Source organism: Mustelus asterias, unplaced genomic scaffold (genome assembly GCF_964213995.1).
Source record: "Mustelus asterias unplaced genomic scaffold, sMusAst1.hap1.1 HAP1_SCAFFOLD_1378, whole genome shotgun sequence".
Taxonomy (NCBI): domain Eukaryota; kingdom Metazoa; phylum Chordata; class Chondrichthyes; order Carcharhiniformes; family Triakidae; genus Mustelus; species Mustelus asterias.
Genome location: NW_027591323.1, coordinates 63,711 through 83,845, shown reverse-complemented (window position 1 = coordinate 83,845; position 20,135 = coordinate 63,711). Strand labels below are relative to the sequence as shown.

At 49.8% G+C, this 20,135-nt stretch overlaps 1 protein-coding gene across 1 annotated transcript in view; it reads right to left on the bottom strand.

Moving 5' to 3' along the window:
* LOC144488217 (cingulin-like) overlaps positions 1-20,135 on the bottom strand; it is a gene marked incomplete at its 3' end in the record, with an annotated part of 67,436 nt that overhangs the window by 11,280 nt on the left and 36,021 nt on the right. Inside the window, exons 2-3 of the mRNA XM_078206244.1 lie at positions 4,265-4,390; positions 240-1,594 (exon numbers count right to left, since the gene is read on the bottom strand). Coding sequence (XP_078062370.1) covers positions 240-1,580 — 1,341 coding nt within the window. The remainder of the gene's footprint in view (positions 1-239; positions 1,595-4,264; positions 4,391-20,135) is intronic.

Genomic DNA, 20,135 nt, shown 5'->3' with positions numbered 1-20,135 from the left:
CATCTGGAACTCGCTGCCTGAAAGGGTGGTGGAGACGGGAATCCTCACCACATTGAAGAAGTATTTAGATATTTGCTTGCGCTGCTGTAACCTCCTGGGCCAACCGCTGGAAAACAGGATTAGTGCAGTCAGATCTTTGTTGCCGAGTGTAGATGGGCCGAGTGGCTGTAAATGCCACTGAGTCGATGACCACGATTGGAGGACGAGGGAACAAATCAACAGGACATTGAGCATTTTACCTGTACGGCTCGTTCTGTGAAGGCTGTGGCGTTCGGACTCCTCTCCACAATGGGCTCCATCTCAGCTTGGTGCTGGCTCCATTTCCTGGGGAGGCTGGAGGCGTTGAAGGTTGGAAAGGGCCCGGGTTGCTTGGCAGCTTTGCTCCGAGGCCCTGGCGTGTAGTTGTCGCTGAAGGACTGAGGCGGCAAGTGGCCCCGAGGGGGGGATTCCCTCGCCACGGCGGGGGGCTTGGCCTGCTGGGCGCCCCCGAAGCCGACGTCCTTGCAGACGTCCATCACGTCGCCCGAGCGGAAAGGCTTGGGGTCGCCGGGCGTCTCGTAGCTCTCGTCCGGCTCCGGGTCTCTCCCCTTCGATGCAGACCCCTCGTCGGGGTGCCGGGCCGGCGCCCTGCTGTCCAGGCTCCGCGACCGCCTGCGATCGTCAGAGGAGAGGCGGCCATGCCGCGCCGGTCTTCCCCGCTGCTGCCCGCCGCTCGCATCAAACTTGCTGATCAGGCTGTCTACGGAGGAGAGGGGCTTAGTGTCGATGGCGCCCGGCTCGCAAGGCTTCACGGAAACGTCGGTGGTGGAGGAAGCCTTGCCGGTGGAATTGGCGGTGCTGCCGTGGGGTTTGTCCAAGTAGCCCTGACGCCCCCCCCGGGCGCTGCTGACCGATCGCTCACTGCTGGTTGACGTGGCCGAGCTCCGGGTCCAGTGGTCCGCCCTCTTGCCAGGGGCCAGCGGGCCGGGACCCTCGTCCGGGCCGAGCAGCGAGCTCTGGGAGCGGGACTTCCTGAGCTGCTCGTCCGGAGGGGCGGGCCTCCTGCGCGGCAGGGAGCCGTGGCCCTCGCTCTCCTCCCGCCAGCCGCCGACCTCCCCGCTGCCCTGCAGGCGGGTGCCCTGGTCGTAAATCCGCACGTAGTGCTTGGAGCCCGCCTCCTCGTCGGAGGTGCTGCCCTGGGAATTGCTGCGGGGGTGACGCCGGGCGGAGGTGGCGGGGGCCCCGTAGGGGTTCTCTGGGATGTCAAAATCCGCCGCGTCCGTGTCCGTCCTGCTCTGTGGCCAGGCTCCAGGAGTCACAGCGCCATTCTCTTCCGGGATGCCGCCTTTGGCGTAATCGGGCCGACTCTGTGCCCTGGGAGCTGGAGACACCCCGTCGCTGTTATTCAACACCACAAAGGGCTGTCCCGAAATCCCCTGGACTCTGACCATAACCCCGTAGGAACTCGAGTTAGCCGCGTTCTTCCTGGCTTTCCTGGGCTTCTGCGTGTCTTGCAGGTCATTAATGAAGCGTATTTGGACCCCGTAGTCCAAAGGGGGCTGCTTGCCCGTGGCGTTTTGCTCGGCATGCTGCTCCTCCATTGAGACTCAGGCTTCTGAAGCAACAAAGAAAGAGAGAGAGAGACAGGCAATCAACGCTCTGGCAAACACACCCAGCCGCAGCACAGAACCCCAATCCGTCACCTACAATTACAGAACAATTCAACGTCAATTTTAATACCCGCCAACAAATTAAGACTCGCATTTCCCTACCTCAGGACTGTCCCAAAGCCTTACGTGGCCAATGAGGTCAATTGTTTTGCAGCGTGGCAAACCCTGCACCCGACTTGCACAAAGCAAGATCCCAGAAACAGGAACCAAAGATGTGCAGGTTAGACGGGATTGGCCATGCTAAATTGCCCCTTAGTGTCCAAAAATTGTAGGTTGGGTGGATTGGCCATGCTAAATTGCCCCTTAGTGTCCAAAGATGTGTAGGTTGGGTGGATTGGCCATGCTAAATTGTCCCTTAGTGTCCAAAGATGTGTAGGTTGGGTGGATTGGCCATGCTAAATTGCTCCTTCGTGTCCAAAGATGTGTCGGTTGGGTGGATTGGCTGTGCTAAATTGCCCCTTAGTGTCCAAAGATGTGCAGGTTAGGGTGGATTGGCCATGCTAAATTGCCCCTTAGCGTCCAAAGATGTGCAGGTTAGGTGGATTGGCCATGCTAAATTGTCCCTTAGTGTCCAAAGATGTGCAGGTTAGGTGGATTGGCCATGCTAAATTGTCCCTTAGTGTCCAAAGATGTGCAGGTTAGGTGGATTGGCCATGCTAAATTGTCCCTTAGTGTCCAAAGATGTGCGGGTTAGGTGGATTGGCCATGCTAAATTGTCCCTTAGTGTCCAAAGATGTGCGGGTTAGGTGGATTGGCCATGCTAAATTGTCCCTTAGTGTCCAAAGATGTGCGGGTTAGGTGGATTGGCCATGCTAAATTGTCCCTTAGTGTCCAAAGATGTGCGGGTTAGGTGGATTGGCCATGATAAATGCATGGGGTTACAGGGATTTGGGATGGGGGGTGTTTTGTGGACCTGGGTGAGATGCTCTTTCGGAGAGTCGGTGCAGACTCAATGGGCCGAACGGCCTCCTCCTGCAGCACGGGGATTCTATGGAGAGGAGACAGGTCCACACCGAGTGTGACAAGACAGGCCTGGGACTTTCCAATGTTTGAATGTTACGTTGGTTTGTTTTTTTTACACACATGCGAACATCTGTAGAGAGAGAGTGGAGCCAACGTTTCGAGTTCTGACGAAGGGTTATCCAGGCCAGCGTTTTCAGTTTATGTTTCAGATTCTAGCAGCTCTGACGAAGGGTCATCCAGACTCGAAACATTGGCTTCATTCTCTCTCCACAGATGCTGTCAGGCTTGCTGAGATTTTCCAGCATTTTATGTTTTTGTTGTGGGTGGCACAGTGGGTTAGCGCTGCTGCCTCACTGCGCCAGGGACCCGGGTTCGATTCCCGGCTCGGGTCACTGTCTGTGCGGAGTCTGCATGTTCTCCCCGTGTCTGCGTGGGTTTCCTCCCACAGTCTGAAAGACGTGCTGGTTAGGGTGGATTGGCCGTGCTAAATTCTCCCTCACTGTAACCCGAACAGGCACCGCCGGAGTGTGGCGACTCGGGGATTTTCATAGTAACTTCATTGCAGTGTTAATGTAAGCCGAATTGTGACACTAATCAATAAATAGACTTTACTTTTAAGGGATTTGAAAAACAATGATTGGACAAATTAAAAAGAAAAACAGTCGGTGCCTCACTGGAAAACAACATGGTACAGTGAGCACAGGATTGCGGGGTTAACAAGGCTTGGTGGAAGTAAAAAGCATCAGATAGCAGAGTCTGTGATCAGATACTCGATGGAGTTTAGAAGGATGAGGGGAGGGATCTCATTGAAACTTTTTTTTGATTTATTATTGTCACATGTATCGGGATACAGTGAAAAGTATTGTTTCTTGCGCGCTATACAGACAAAGCATACCGTTCATAGAGAAGGAAAGGAACGGGTGCAGAATGTAGTGTTACAGTCACAGCTAGGGTGTAGAGAAAGATCAGCTTAATGCAAGGTCGGTCCATTAGAAAGTCTGACAGCAGCAGGGAAGAAGCTGTTCTTGAGTCGGTCGGTACGTGACCTCAGACTTTTGTATCTTTTTCCCGACGGAAGAAGGTGGAAGAGAGAATGTCCGGGGTGCCTGGGGGGGGTCCTCGATTATGCTGGCTGCTTTTCCCGAGGCAGCGGGAAGTGCAGGCAGACCGAGAGGCCTGGATAGTGTGGATGTAGGGAAGATGTTTCCATTAGTGGGAGAGACTCGGATCCGAGGGCGCAGCCTCGGAGTGAAGGGACGACCCCTTTGGAACCGAGATGAGGAGGAATTTCTTCAGCCAGAGGGTGGTGAATCTGTGGAACTCATTGCCACAGAGGAGGCCGGGTCATTGAGTGTCTTGAAGACAGAGAGAGATAGGTTCTTGATTGGTAAGGGGGGTCAAAGATTACGGCGAAAAGGCGGGAGAATGGGGTTGCGAAACCTATCAGCCATCGCGGAGCAGACTCGATGGGCCGAATGGCCCGATTCTGGTCCTATATCTTATGGTCTAATGGTGTGTTTCATGGAGGGTATAATGTGGGAGGACAGATGTTGGGTGGGTGCATTGGAATCATCAAGTAAGGAAGGTAACAAAAGCACGGACTGGGGTTGGGTTCGGGGCAGATAAGGAGAAAAGGTTGAAAGTATATTTACCAGTCACAAGTTAGAGAGTGGCGGAAATGGACGGGCTGGGTAACGACGCAGCTTAGGTGGCCAGGAGCAAACAGCAAGTTCAACTCGGCAGAGTGCTCCGTCAATTAATCATTAACTCTCCTTGGCCTACATGGGCAGAGAGTCACTTGGTTAGGAATCTTTGCAGCACGGGCACAGAGTTTCTAAGATCCTACGGTGGTGCCTTGCCGCAGAGCGGTTCGGGTCGGTCAGTCGTTGAGAATGCCTGAATAAATACAGGCTGCTTAGAGAGCCAAAGCGAGTGTCCAGACAGGCTATTCAATGAAGTTTCCACGCAGGAGGAGGGTTAGCAAAAAAATAAATTACAAAATTACTCGGATGCTACCGGGACTTGATGGTTTTTGAGTTATAAGGAGAGGCTGAATAGACTGGGACTTTTTTCTCTGGAGCGTAGGAGGCGGAGGGGTGACCTTGTAGAGGTCTATAAAATAATGAGGGGCACAGATCAGCTAGATAGTCAATATCTTTCCCCAAAGGTAGGGGAGTCTAAAACTAGAGGGCATAGGTTTAAGGTGAGGGGGGAGAGATACAAAAGGGTCCAGAGGGACAATTATTTCACACAGAGGGTGGTGAGTGTCTGGAACGGGCTGTCAGAGGCAGTAGTAGAGGCGGGTACAATTTTGTCTTTTAAAAAGAAGCATTTAGACAGTTACATCGCTAAGATGGGCCAAACGCGGGCAATTGGGACTAGCTTAGTGGTTTAAAAAAAAAGGGGTGGCATGGACAAGTTGGGCCGAAGGGCCTGTTTCCATGCTGTAAGCCGCTATGACTCTAAGTGGACAAAACCACGGCAGGAAACCAATGTGGGCAAGTGCGAGGTGGTCCTTTTTTTGGAACTCGAGAAAGGCAACACCACCGTGGCACATCCGATTCGACATCTCGACTATTGTGCTTTTAAGCTCCCTTCCTGCACGACGGAAAACAAAAGGTCGTGTTCGCCCGAGTCAGAGCATTCAGTACTCCTACAGGCAGTGAATAGTGGGATTCGATGTGCAGTCAGTCACTCTCCGATTCCGCTGCCAAGTGGTTATTTAGGCGCAAATAATAACTGCTCGGGTACACTCGAAGAATGGGCCAGATACGTGTGCGTGGGCCTGACATTGCATTTGGAACCAATTCTGTCCCCTTCTGTTAATTACGCTTTCAGTAAAGGAATTTACATTAATAACCAAGTGGCAAAGAAAGTCTGGCCAAACCCAAGTAAAAGGGAGGCGGTGGGATGGTGGTAACTTGTTGCAAAAAAAATCCGATTTACTAATCATAGAATCCCTGCAGTGCAGAAGGAGGCCATTCAGCCCATTGGGTCTGCACTGACTCTCTGAAAGAGCACCTTCCCCAGGCCCTATCCCTGTAACCCCACGTCTTACCCCACCAATCCCCCTAAACCTACACATCTTTGGACACTAAGGGGCAATTTCGCATGGCCGATCCACCTAACCTGCACATCTTTGGACACTAAGGGGCAATTTAGCATGGCCAATCCACCTGACCTGCACATCTTTGGACACTAAGGGGCAATTTAGCATGGCCAATCCACCTAACCTGCACATTTTGGACACTAAGGGACAATTTAACATGGCCAATCCACCCAACCTGCACATCTTTGGACACTAAGGGACAATTTAGCATGGCCAATCCACCCAACCTGCACATCTTTGGACACTAAGGGACAATTTAGCATGGCCAATCCACCTAACCGGCACATCTTTGGACACTAAGGGACAATTTAGCATGGCCAATCCACCTAACCGGCACATCTTTGGACACTAAGGGACAATTTAGCATGGCCAATCCACCTAACCGGCACATCTTTGGACACTAAGGGACAATTTAGCATGGCCAATCCACCTAACCGGCACATCTTTGGACACTAAGGGACAATTTAGCATGGCCAATCCACCTAACCGGCACATCTTTGGACACTAAGGGACAATTTAGCATGGCCAATCCACCCAACCTGCACATCTTTGGACACTAAGGGACAATTTAGCATGGCCAATCCACCCAACCTGCACATCTTTGGACACTAAGGGACAATTTAGCATGGCCAATCCACCTAACCGCCACATCTTTGGACACTAAGGGACAATTTAGCATGGCCAATCCACCTAACCGGCACATCTTTGGACACCAAGGGACAATTTAGCATGGCCAATCCACCTAACCGGCACATCTTTGGACACTAAGGGACAATTTAGCATGGCCAATCCACCTAACCGGCACATCTTTGGACACTAAGGGACAATTTAGCATGGCCAATCCACCTAACCGGCACATCTTTGGACACTAAGGGACAATTTAGCATGGCCAATCCACCTAACCGGCACATCTTTGGACACTAAGGGACAATTTAGCATGGCCAATCCACCTAACCCGCACATCTTTGGACACTAAGGGACAATTTAGCATGGCCAAATCACCTTATCTATACATATTCGGACACTAAGGTGCAATGTAGCATGCCCAATCCACCTACCTAGACATCTCTGGAATGTGGGAGAAAACTGGAGCAACCGGAGGAAACCCATGCAGACATGGGGAGAACGTGCAAAGGATGCTGATGAATTTCGAGGTCGGACTGAATGGTAAGAGGATGTGGTCTTCGACACAAGCGAGGAACCCTGTGGAACCCTCGTTATATGAGAATAGAATCAGAAGGTGAGTCATTAACTCAGGGAGATCATGATCAAAGGTCACATATGTAGGAGAAACAATCATATCTTCTTTTACAGCTCGTGGCTAATCCACGACCAACGGGTGACTCACTGTTATTTGTCATTTATATTAATGATTTGGATGAGAATATGGGGGGCATGGTTAGTAAGTTTGCAGATGGCACCAAGATTGGTGGCATAGTGGACATTTAAGAAGGTTATCTCGGATTGCAACGGGATCTTGATCAATTGGGCCAGTGGGCTGACAAATGGCAGATGGAGTTTAATTTAGACAAATGCGGGGTGATGCATTTTGGTAGATTGAACCAGGGCAGGACTTACTCAGTTAATGGTAGGGCGTTGGGGGAGAGTTACAGAACAAAGAGATCTAGGGATACATGTTCATAGCTCCTTGAAAGTGGAGTCACAGATGGACAGAGTGGTGAAGAAGGCATTCAACATGCTTGGTTTCATCGGTCAGAACATTGAATACAGGGGTTGGGACGTCTTGTTGAAGTTGTACAAGACATTGGTAAGGCCACACTCGGAATACTGTGTGCAATTCTGGTCACCCTATTATAGAAAGGATATTATTAAACTAGAAAGAATGCAGAAAAGATTTACTAGGATGCTACCGGGACTTGATGGTTTGAGTTATAAGGAGAGGCTGAATAGACTGGGACTTTTCTCTCTGGAGCGTAGGAGGCTGAAGGTTGATCTTATAGAGGTCTATAAAATAATGAGGGAATAGACAAGCTAGATAGTCAATATCTTTTCCCAAAGGTAGGGGAGTCTAAAACTAGAGGGCATAGGTTTAAGGAGAGAGGGGAGAGATACAAAAGTGTCCAGAGGGGCAATTTTTTCACAGAGGGTGGTGAGTGTCCGGAACAATCTGCCAGAGGTAGTAGTTGAGGCGCGTACAATTTTATCTTTTAAGAAGCATTTATAGACAGTTACATGGGTAAGATGGGTATAGAGGGATATGGGCCAAATGCGGGCAATTGGGATTAGTTTAGGGGTTTTAAAAAAAAGGGCGGCATGGACAGGTTGGGCCGAAGGGCCTGTTTCCATGCTGTAAACCTCTGTGACTCGGACATCATTTCCACACAGCATTGAGTGGGGGGACATTGGTTAGTGCTAGTAACCCAGAGACCCCCAGGCTAACGCTCTGCGGGGGCCCGGGTTCAAATCCCACCCCGGGCGGGAATTTAAATTCGATTAATAAACATCTGGGATTGAGAGCGAGTCTCGGTAACGGCGAACGTCACAACGATCATCGATTGTCGTAAAAAAAAATAAACCCATCTGGTTCACTACTGTCCCCTTTAGGGAAGGAAATCTGTCGTCCTTACCCGGTCTGGCCTATATGTGACTCCAGGCCCCCTTCCCCCCGACACACACAGCAATGTGGGTGATTCTTAAGTGCCCCCCCTCTGAAATGGCCCGAGCGAGACACTCAGTTCAAGGGGCATTTGGGATGGGTGACAAATACTGACCCTGGCCCAGTGATGCCACCATATCTAGTGATAGGACAAAGAAACACGTTTCCTTCTTTAGGTTGGGAGACCAGAACTGCACGCAGAACAGCAGATATTACTGTTGATGTGACCCACACGTCTTTCTATCCACCCAGCCGGTCCATAGTCTGTACCTCACCACAGCTATAAACTGCTCCACAACTTGCCCCCTGGACTTGCAGAATGTCACTAACTGTTCTGTCTGGAGACAATACACATCTCTGTAACCTGTGTTTAAACTGCTCCCTCCACCCACATTGTCTGTACCTTTAAGACCTGGCTGGCTGTAGGGATTCGCATTCTAATCAGTGTTCTGTGACTTGGTTTCTGTGTCTGTGCACTGTTTGAGAGCACATTTCCACTCCATCTGACGAAGGAGCAGCGCTCCGAAAGCTTACGGTATTTGCTACCAAATAAACCTGTTGGACTTTAACCTGGTGTTGTGAGACTTCTTACTGAGTGTACCAGTCAGGTAATGGGCGCGATTCTCAGGCTTCCCCTTGGCGAGGGGAGATGGCACACCATTCACTTCTTTCTGGATTTTCTGGGGGTCCCGTCGCTTTCGATGGGAATTCCCACTGTAGCCACCCCCCCCCCCCCCCCCCCCGCCAACCGGGAAACTCGCGGCAAGGGTTGTGCCACTGGCGGGACAAGAGAATCCCGCCGGCATGAACGGCTGGAGAATTCCTGTGTTAAATGGGAAAGATTTCAAAATCCAGGACTCCCCACGCACCCCGGACATTCTCTCTTCCACCTTCTTCCGTCAGGACAAAGATACAAAAGTCTGAGGTCACGTACCAACCGACTCAAGAACAGCTTCTTCCCTGCTGCTGTCAGACTTTTGAATGGACCGACCTCGCATTAAGTTGATCTTTCTCTACACCCTAGCTATGACTGTAACACGTGGCGGCACGGTAGCACAGTGGTTAGCACTGCTGCTTCACAGCTCCAGGGTCCCGGGTTCGATTCCCGGCTCGGGTCACTGTCTGTGTGGAGTTTGCAGATTCTCCTCGTGTCTGCGTGGGTTTCCTCCGGGTGCTCCGGTTTCCTCCCACAGTCCAAAGATGTGCGGGTTAGGTTGATTGGCCAGGTTAAAAATTGCCCCTTAGAGTCCTGAGATGCATAGGTTAGAGGGATTAGCGGGTAAAATATGTGGGGGTAGGGCCTGGGTGGGATTATGGTCGGTGCAGACTCGATGGGCCGAATGGCCTCCTTCAGCACTGTAGGGTTTCTATGATTTCTATGACTACATTCTGCACCCTCTCCTTTCCTTCTCTATGAACGGTATGCTTTGTCTGTATAGCGCGCAAGAAACAATGCTTTTCACTGTATCCCAATACATGTGACAATAAATCAAATCAAATCTAATCTGAGAACCCACTTTTTAAAAAGGCCTTTATTGTCTTCCACAGGTCCTATCACCCAGGTTTCTGTGGCGTACAGAAAAGTAGGTCAGTATCGATAAAGGGAGGAAATATATGGGCAAACGTCCTTAAAGTTTTAAAGTTTATTTATTAATGTTGACAATTCGGCTTACATTAACACTGCAATGAAGTTACTGTGACAATCCCCCTAGTCGCCACACTCCGCCGCCTGTTTGGGTAACACTGAGGGAGAATTGAGCACGGCTGATGCACCCTAACCAGCACGTCTTTCAGACTGTGGGAGGAAACCGGAGCACCCGGAGGAAACCCACGCAGACACGGGGAGAATGTGCAGACTCCGCACAGACAGTGAGCTGAGCCAGGAATCAAACCCGGGTGCCTGGCGCTGTGACGCAGCAGTGCTAACCCACTGTGCCATCATGTATCCTTCAACGAGATGCAAGATTTGCTTATATAACACCCATTCTGGTGCTACACCACCAGTAACAGGACTGGCACCTTATAAATATAAAACTTATATATATATATATATATATATATATATATATATATATATATATAAATAATGACCTCATCATCCTGAGCGACACTTGGAGAACTGACCAAAAAGAGAGAACCAAAGTAAAAACGACAAAAAAAAAATCAAGGTTGAGGGAGAAAATCCTCGGGGGTAAAACCACTCCTCATGTGACAGACCTGCCATCCCAGGAATCAGCCTGGTAAACCTTCACCGCCCTCCCTCTATAGCAAGGACATCCTTCCTCAGATAAGGACACCAAAACTGCACACAATACTCCAGCTGTGGCCTCACCAAGACCCTGCACAATTGCATCAAGTCTCACAACACCAGGTTAAAGTCCAACAGGTTTATTTGGTAGCACAAGCCACTGGCTTTCGACTCACCTGAAGAAGGGGCAGCGCTCCGAAAGCTAGTGGCTTGTGTTACCAAATAAACCTGTTGGACTTTAACCTGGTGTTGTGAGACTTCTTACTGTGTTTACCCCAAGTCCAACGCCGGCATCTCCACATCAACTGCACCAAGACATCCCTGCTCCTGTACTCAAGTCCTCTCGCTATGAAGGTCAACATACCATTTGCCTTCTCTACTATCTGCTGTAACCAACACGCTTACCTTCAGTGACTGGTGCACAGGGACACCCAGGTCTCGTTACACATTCCCCTCTCCTAATTTATGGCCGGACAATAATCTGCCTTCCCGTTTTTTGCAACTCACCAGGTATCGGTAGATCAGGATCATTAAGCTCGCTTCAGATCGCGAGGTTGGCCGGAGAAACCTTGCTGAATGTTATTTAGGGTTCAAATGGACCTAGATTTGCAGTGACTACCTTCACACTTACTGAAGTTGTAGTCACAGTGCCGCTGTGGGTTTGTTAGGCTGGTTAACTTTACACGTCCAGCTTCCTCAGAAAAATGTGTCGATGATTCATACCCACGATTTAGATATCTTGTGCATTCAGCTTCAAAACCACTGCGTGCAATTAACGACAAGGCACAAATCAGGACTGTGGCTCCCAACAACAATCTCCACTTGCCTGGATGAGTGCGGTTCCCAACAACAATCTCCACTTGCCTGGATGAGTGTCTCTCCAACAACAATCTCCACTTGCCTGGATGAGTGCGGTTCCCAACAACAATCTCCACTTGCCTGAATGAGTGCGGCTCCCAACAACAATCTCCACTTGCCTGGATGAGTGCGGCTCCCAACAACAATCTCCACTTGCCTGGATGAGTGCGGCTCCCAACAACAATCTCCACTTGCCTGGATGAGTGCGGCTCCCAAAAACAATCTCCACTTGCCTGGATGAGTGCGGCTCCAACAACAATCTCCAGTTGCCTGGATGAGTGCGGCTCCCAACAACAATCTCCACTTGCCTGGATGAGTGCGGCTCCCGTTATCTCCACTTGCCTGGATGAGTGCAGCTCCCAACAACACTCGAGAAGCCCGACAGCATCCGGGACAAAGCAGCCCCGCTCAATCGACACGCTAACCACAAACACTCACTCCCTCCACCACCGACGCACAGTGGCAGCCGTATGTACCATCTACAAGACGCACCGCAGCGACTCACCCAAGGCTCCTTCGACAGCACCTTCCAAACCTGCCACCTCTACCATCTAGAAGGACAAGGGGGGGGGGGAGAGAGGGCAGCAGACACATGGGGAACACCCACCACCTGCAAGTTTCCCCCCTCCGAACCACTCGCCACCCCGACTCGGAAATATGTCGGCCGTTCCTTCACAGTCGGTGGGGTCAGAATCCCTCCCTAACAGCACTGTGGGTGTACCTATACCACTTGCAGGAAGGACTGCAGCGGGTTCAAGATGACGGTTCACCCACCACCACCTTCTCAAGGGGCAATTTGGAATGGGCAGTGCTGCCCACATCCCATAAACAAATAAAGAAAATGAACATTTTCTCTTCAGAGACATCCCATGAATTACAAAATGAAAAAAACCATCATCAGTTCCTCTACAAAAATACAAAGAAAGATGTGCTGGGGTTTTCATTTAGCCGGACAAGTTTACAGTCATAAAATGCAGAACTGAGAATTGGTTCGAACACCCTGAACGAAGGGAAAGATAATAGCAGAAGGGGCTTTGTTCCTCGCAGTATTATACTTCGATCAGTTAACGTGCAGTGCTCAAATCGGTCAGAAACAAAAAAGCTCTCCAGTTTCTGAGAAAGGAAAATCAGTAAATCAAATTATTATAACTCCCACCGCATCCTCTCAAGTCCCTCGGGCTGCGGAGGGGAAAAGTCACATCATTATAAATATCTCATGCAAATCTCCTGCTATGCCAACTTCCAAATCACAGACAGTAAAAATAAAGAGGGTACAGAAGAGGTTTACTAGGATGTTGCCTGGTCTGGAAAACTTGGTTTGTTCTCACTGGAACGACGGAGGTTGACCTGATAGAGGTCTACAAGATTATGAGTGGCGTGGACAGAGTGGATAGTCAGATGCTCTTCCCCTAGGGTAGAAGGACGCAGGTTTAAGGCGCGTGGGGAAAAGTTTAGAGGAGATGTTTTCTTTTACACAGAGGGTGTTGAATGTCTGGAACGCGCTGCCCGGGGAGGTGGTGGGAGCAGGTACGATAGCTGCATTTAAGGGGCAACTAGACGAATACATGAATAGGATGGGAATGGAAGGATACGGACTCTAAGTGCGTACGGTTTTAGTTTAGGCAGCAGCATGATCGGCGCAGGAGGGCCGAAGGGCCTGTTCCTGTGCTGTACTGTTCTTTGTTCTTCTTCAATGTTCACATTCGGTGTGAAATTTAATAGTGGCCCCAGTCCATAGAACCTCTGACAGGGCAGAAGGAAGCCATTCGGCCCATTGAATCTGCACCGACTCTCGGAAACAGCATCCCACCCAAGCCCTCCTCTCTGCCCTATCCCCCTAACCCTGCACATTTAGCAAAACAAAAAGAATCGTACACATTTCAACTGCAATCAATTCCCGTTCCTCTGAATTCCAGTGGGCACAGGCCATTCGACTCCTACCTGGGGTACCTCTCCACCTGACCAGACAACCTGCCAGCCAAGTGTCTACCTTACTGTCCGGGCAGCGTACGGGGAGTCACAACAGAGGCCAGTCCTGATCTCGCCAATCAGCAGCAGGCACTGGGCTGCGAACAGGAATAGGAACCATTGCTGACTTGACCTCCTTCCGAGGCCAGAGGTGCAAGAGAGGGCAAAAGAACCTCCTGCCCCGGCTAACACGCCACGCAGGTTAAAAGATGGCCGGTTGTTAAATGAAATTTGTTAACGTGACGGCCGAACTGTGTTTAGGGGCTGCGAGTCTTAAACAGAAAAAAAGACTTCGTTTGCACACGTAGATTCAAGCTAACACGCAACAGGTTTTATTGAAGAGCTGCTCGCTGCTCTGCGCCAGAATGCAAAACTGAAAACAAAACAGCAACCTGAGTACGCACCCTAACGACATCACCATCAAATCATGTGATCAGCCATTAAAGCGACCTGCAACCCTTTTTAATATATAAAGGTTATGGAGGCTGGCTAACACCAGTCACTGTCTAGATTCACTGGAACGGTGCGTCCCCCAAACAGTCAGATCTTGGAACAGCTTAACAAACCGAGAGCAGAAAATGCATCATTTTGTCAGGTGGTCTGGCAGTTACCCCGAGCTCCGTTAATAAGATCCACATCAGTTGATGAAGTCAAAGATAAGACACAGCACTGACGAAGGGTCATCCAGACTTGAAACGTTGGCTCTATTCTCCCCCTACAGACGCGGTCAGACCTGCTGAGATTTTGCGGCATTTTCTGATTTTGTTTCAGATTCCAGCATCTGCAGTATTTTGCTTTTACTTTACACAGCCTTGCCCTGCGGAGAGAGTTTACTGACTTCCTCCAGTGTCCCAGCAGTCCCCTATTTATAAAGTATTCAAGTATCCATTACCCATCCCCTTAATAGTAAGAAGTCTCACAACACCCTGGTTAAAGTTCAACAGGTTTATTTGGGTATCATGAGCTTTCGGAGCGCTGCTCCTTCCTCAGGCGAGTGACTCACCTAATGAAGGAGCAGCACTCCGAAAGCTTGTGATACCCAAATAAACCTGTTGAACTTTAACCTGGTGTTGTGAGACTTCTTACTGTGCCCACCCCAGTCCAACGCCGGCATCTCCACATCAAGGCCATTCCCTTACTGCGATTGACATTAACAAACATCAACAATGTAACTGATACAGAGGGGTAAATGAAAAACTACTACAAAAATGGGCTGAATGGCCTCCTTCTGCACTGGAAAGAATCTGTAGGCTCGGTCAAGGGATTCAGTAACTAAAAGAATGTGCAAGGTTTCGATTTGATTTATTATTGTCACATGTATTGGGATACAGTGAAAAGTATTGTTTCTTGCGCGCTATACAAAGCATACCATTCATAGAGTACATAGATTTGATTTATTGTCACATGTATTGGGATACAATGAAAAGTATTGTTTCTTGCGCGTTATACCGACACAGCATACCGTTCATAGAGAAGGAAATGAGAGGGCGCAGAATGTAGTGTTACAGTCACAGCTAGGGTGTAGAGAAAGATCAACTTTGTGTAAGGTAAGTCCATTCAAAAGTCTGACAGCAGCAGGGAAGAATCTTTCTTGAGTCGATTGATACATGACCTCAGACTTTTGTATCTTTTTCCCGACGGAAGAAGGTGGAAGAGAGAATGTCCGGGGTGCGTGGGGTCCTTGATTATGCCGGCTGCTTTTCCCCGAGGCAATGGGAAGTGTAGACAGAGTCAATGGATGGGAGGCTGGTTTGTGTGATGGGACTGGGATACGTTCATAGCCCTTTGTAGTTCCTTGCAGTCTTGGGCAGAGCAGGAGCCCAGACCAAGCTGTGATACATCCGGAAAGGATGCTTTCTATGGGGCATCTGTAGAGGTTGCTGGGGTAAGGCAGAAGAGTGGGGCTAGGTGGAATATTCTTTCAGAGCGAGGAGACAAGATGGGCTGAATGGTCTCCTTCTACACTGTACAAATTCTCTGAAAAGGCTTGTTCGAAAAGGAGATGTGGGTAAACCTAACACTGCTATATGCAGAGTAAAGTCAATATTTCAACAGTTACTGTGCACACAACACACCACCACGCGCACACAGAGTTGCTGGAACCTTCCAAACCCATGACCTCTACCATCTAGAAGGACACATGGGGAACACCACCACCTGCAAGTTCCCCCTGCGAGCCACTCGACACCCCGAAACATATCGGCCATTCCTTCCCTGTCGCTGGGGTCAAAATCCCTGGAACTCTTTCCCCCCCCCCCCCCCCCCCCCCACCCCCTCTCAACAGCACTGTGGGACCTACCCCACACAGGGGACTGCAACGGGTTCAAGATGGCGGCTCACCCACCACCTTCTCATGGGGCGATTAGGGATGGGCAATAAATGCTGGGCATAGCCAGCGACGCACACAAGTAATTAAGAGCTGTACGTCTGGAACGTAAAGTGACCATACGGAGAGAGATGGATCACCACATGGAAGCTCTAGTTCCTTCACTGCTGTTTCAGACCAGCTACAGACACAGGCTCACCAGAGCAGCATGGTGGCACAGTGGTTAGCACAGCTGCCTCACAGCGCCAGGGACCCGGGTTCGATTCCCAGTTTGGGTCACAGTCCAAAGATGTGCAGGTTAGGTGGATTGGCCATGCTAAATTGCCCCCTGAGTATTAGGGGGATCGGCAGGGTTACGGGTTTAGGTCTGGGTGGGATTATTGTCAGTGCAGGCGCAATGGGCCGAATAGCCTCTTTCTGCACTGTAGAATTCTACGATTCTATGAATTTCTCTAGTTCTCTTCTTGAGTGTCACTGATACACGGCGCAGGTCTGACCAAATGGTGGGACAGGCTTAAGGGACCATGCGGCCTACCTCTGGTTCCTATTTCTTGAACCTTGTGCAGTACTGGAGTGCGGTGACGCCACTGCTCTGTGTGTCAGGACATCTGCTGACCCATGGAGGTGTTTGTTGTCAATTACTCGCTGCCGTAGTTTGATTTGATTTATTGTCACATGTATTGGGACACAGTGAAAAGTATTGTTTCTTGCGCGCTGTACAGACAAAGCATACCGTTCATAGAGAAGGAAAGGAGAGGGTGCAGAATGTAGTGTTACAGTCATAGCTAGGGTGTAGAGAAAGGTCAGCTTAACGCGAGGTAGGTCCATTCAAAAGTCTGACAGCAGCAGGGAAGAAGCTGTTCTTGAGTCGGTCGGTACGTGACCTCAGACTTTTGTATCTTTTTCCCGATGGAAGAAGGTGGAAGAGAGAATGTCCGGGGTGCGTGGGGGTCCTCGATTATGCTGGGTGCTTTTCCCGAGGCAGCAGGAAGTGTAGGCAGAGTCAATGGATGGGAGGCTGGTTTGCGTGATGGGACTGGGCTACATTCATGAGCTTTTGTAGTTTCTTGCGGTTTTGGGCAGAGCAGGAGCCAGACCAAGCTGTGATACAACCAGAAAGAATGCTTTCTATGGTGCATCTGTAAAAGTTGGTGACATGCCAAATTTCCTTAGTCTTCTGAGAAAGTAGAGGCGTTGGAGTTGCAGAGGTATGGAAAGCGCTCGAAATATTCCAGAGTCTCTCCTTCAAAATGGGAGGTGGAATATTTGACTGGCCAGCCAGGGCTGAAAGGAGAGAGTTTTGTTTTGGCAACACTCAGGGACAAGGCTGAGTTTCTTGCACGCAGCATTGAAGAGATCCACAAACGTCTTGCAAATCTGATGGAAGAGCGGGCGATGACATTGCAGTCAATCCGGAAACTGTAGGTCATGTATCTCCATGGCAGACTGAGGTTAAAGAGTGTGCCATCTACACTGTATTTAACTCTGTGAGAGGGCAGCTGATCTTTGATAAGGAGGTAGATTGCCACTATTATATAGAAACTAGAAGCAGGAGGAGGCCATTCGGCCCTTCCAGCCTGCTCCGCCATTCATTCTGATCCTGGCTGATCATCGAATCCAGTATCCTGATCCCCCCCTTCCCCCCATATCACTCGATCCCTTTAGCCTTCTTGAAATCTCACAACGTTTTGGCCTCAACTACTTTCTGTGGGAGTGAATTCCACACATTCACCACCCTCTGGGTGAAGAAATCTCTCCTCACCTCAGTCCTAAAAGGTTTACCCCTTATCCTCAAACTATGACCCCCTAGTTCTGGACTCCCCCCCACCATCGGGAACATTCTTTCTGAATCCACCCTGTTAGAATTTTATAAGTTTCCATGAGATCCCCTCTCACTCTCCTAAACTCCAGTGAATATAATCCTCACCGACTTAGTCTCTCCTCATATGACAGATTTTTCCCTCTTCCTCAAGCTGTCGATGGGGTTTAAGGTCCCCACCGCCCCATGTGCCTACACTGACTCCTCCTTAAGCAGTGCCTCAATTATAAAAATTTTCAAATTCCTCCACTGCCTCACCTCTTCCCTATCTCTAACCTCCTATGACCCCCAAGATCTCTGGACATCCCTGATTTTAGTTACTCCATAGCTGCCTGGAGCCCTAAGCTCTGGAATTCCCATCCCTAAACCTCTCCCCTTCTTCTCCTCCTGTAAGACGCTCCTTAAAACCAACCTCTTTGGCCGAGCTTTTGATCACCTGTCCCCCTAGTACCTCCTTATGTCGCTCGGGGTCAAACTTTGCTTTATAAAACACTTCTGGTGAAGTGTCCCAGGACATCTTATTAGGGGAGGCAGTAGCATAATGGTATTGTCACTGGAATCGTAATCCGGAGGTGCATGGGCAAAATCTTGGGAGCCAGGTTAAAATCCCACCATAGCAGATGGTGAAATTTGAACTCAATACAAAATAAATCTGAAATTAAAGCTCGAACGGTGATCATTGTCAATTGTCGCAAAACCCATCTGGTTCACTATAGGCGGCACGGTGGCACAGTGGTTAGCACTGCTGCCTCACAGCGCCAGGGACCGGGGTTCGATTCCCGGCTCGGGTCACTGTCTGTGCGGAGTTTGTACGTTCTCCCCGTGTCTGCGTGGGTTTCCTCCGGGTGCTCCCAGTTTCCTCCCACGGTCCGAAAGACGTGCTGGTTAGGGTGCATTGGCCGCGCTAAATTCTCCCTCAGGGTAACCCGAACTAGCGCCGGAGTGTGGCGACTGGGGGATTTTCACAGTAACTTCATTGCAGTGTTAATGTAAGCCTTACTTGTGACTCATAAATAAGCTTTGATTAATGTAAACCTACTTATGGCACTAAGCACATAAGCACTTCCCATAAACGAATTTTAAAAAAACGTTACTGTATGCTATAAATTACAAAAACTGCAGACGATTGGAAAAGAAACACCTCCCAAGAAGTGCATTTTTAAAGGAAGTGCTGTCAAAGTTTCAAAAACAATTGCAAGCAAAACTAACTCGGCAATATTTATTCCTTCACGTCAGTTTCTTTCGAGAAAAAAACGGTTTATCCTAACCCTCACAGAAGATCGGAAACTGCCCCAATTCACAAAGGGACACTGAAAGAAATCTAAGGCATGAAAGCATTTCCTGTGAAAAGGCAGCTCCGCTGACAAATGTGGAGTAGATTCTCTGGAACAGACGACGACTGCCTACACCCGGGTGATTATGGGCAAGGGGCGGCCGCCGAGGTTTGGGGAACAGACAGGATTCTGCACAAACTTGTCCAGGGAGTCTCTCCCCAACAGGCTGCTGCCTAGAATCTGGCAAGACACTATAACACAGCTGGCCGACCTCGGCACCGGGTCGGCTGTCCCCGCCAAGATATTCCTGTACAGTCGCACTCTGGCTCTCGAGGCAAACTAGCGCGCGTATCTCGTGAAGTAATAACATGAAGCATAAAAGGGGAAGGCAGACACCTCAATGCAGACAGCCAGAGTTAAAAATAAACGCTTGTTAATCATAGAATCTTTACAGTGCAGAAGGAGGCCATTCGGCCCATCGGTTGTGCATCGACTCTTACCCAGGCTTACCCCATAACCCCACGGATTTACCCCGCTAACCCCCAGAACCGATGCATGTTGGGACACTAAGGGGCAATTTAGCACGGCCAATCCACCTAACCTGCACATCTTTGGACACTAAGGGGCAATTTAGCATAGCCAATCCCCCTAACCTGCACATCTTTGGACACTAAGGGGCAATTTAGCATGGCCAATCCACCTAACCTGCACATCTTTGAACACTAAGGAACAATTTAGCACGGCCAATCCACCTAACCTGCACATCTTTGGACACTAAGGGGCAATTTAGCATGGCCAATCCACCTAACCAGCACATCTTTGGACACTAAGGGGCAATTTAGCATGGCCAATCCACCTAACCAGCACATCTTTGGACACTAAGGGGCAATTTAGCATGGCCAATCCGCCTAACCTGCACATCTTTGGACACTAAGGGCAATTTAGCATGGCCAATCCCCCTAACCTGCACATCTTTGGACACTAAGGAACAATTAAGCATGGCCAATCCCCCTAACCTGTACATCTTTGGACACTAAGGGGCAATTTAGCATGGCCAATCCCCCTAACCTGTACATCTTTGGACACTAAGGGCAATTTAGCATGGCCAATCCCCCTAACCTGTACATCTTTGGAGTGTGGGAGGAAACCGGAGCACCCGGAGGAAACCCACGCAGACACGGGGAGAACATGCAAACTCCACACGGACAGTGACCCAAGGCTGGAATCGAACCCGGGTCCCCGGCGCCGTGAGGCAACAGCGCTAACCATACACTGTCGCACCTAGGACAAGAAAGGAAGGAGGA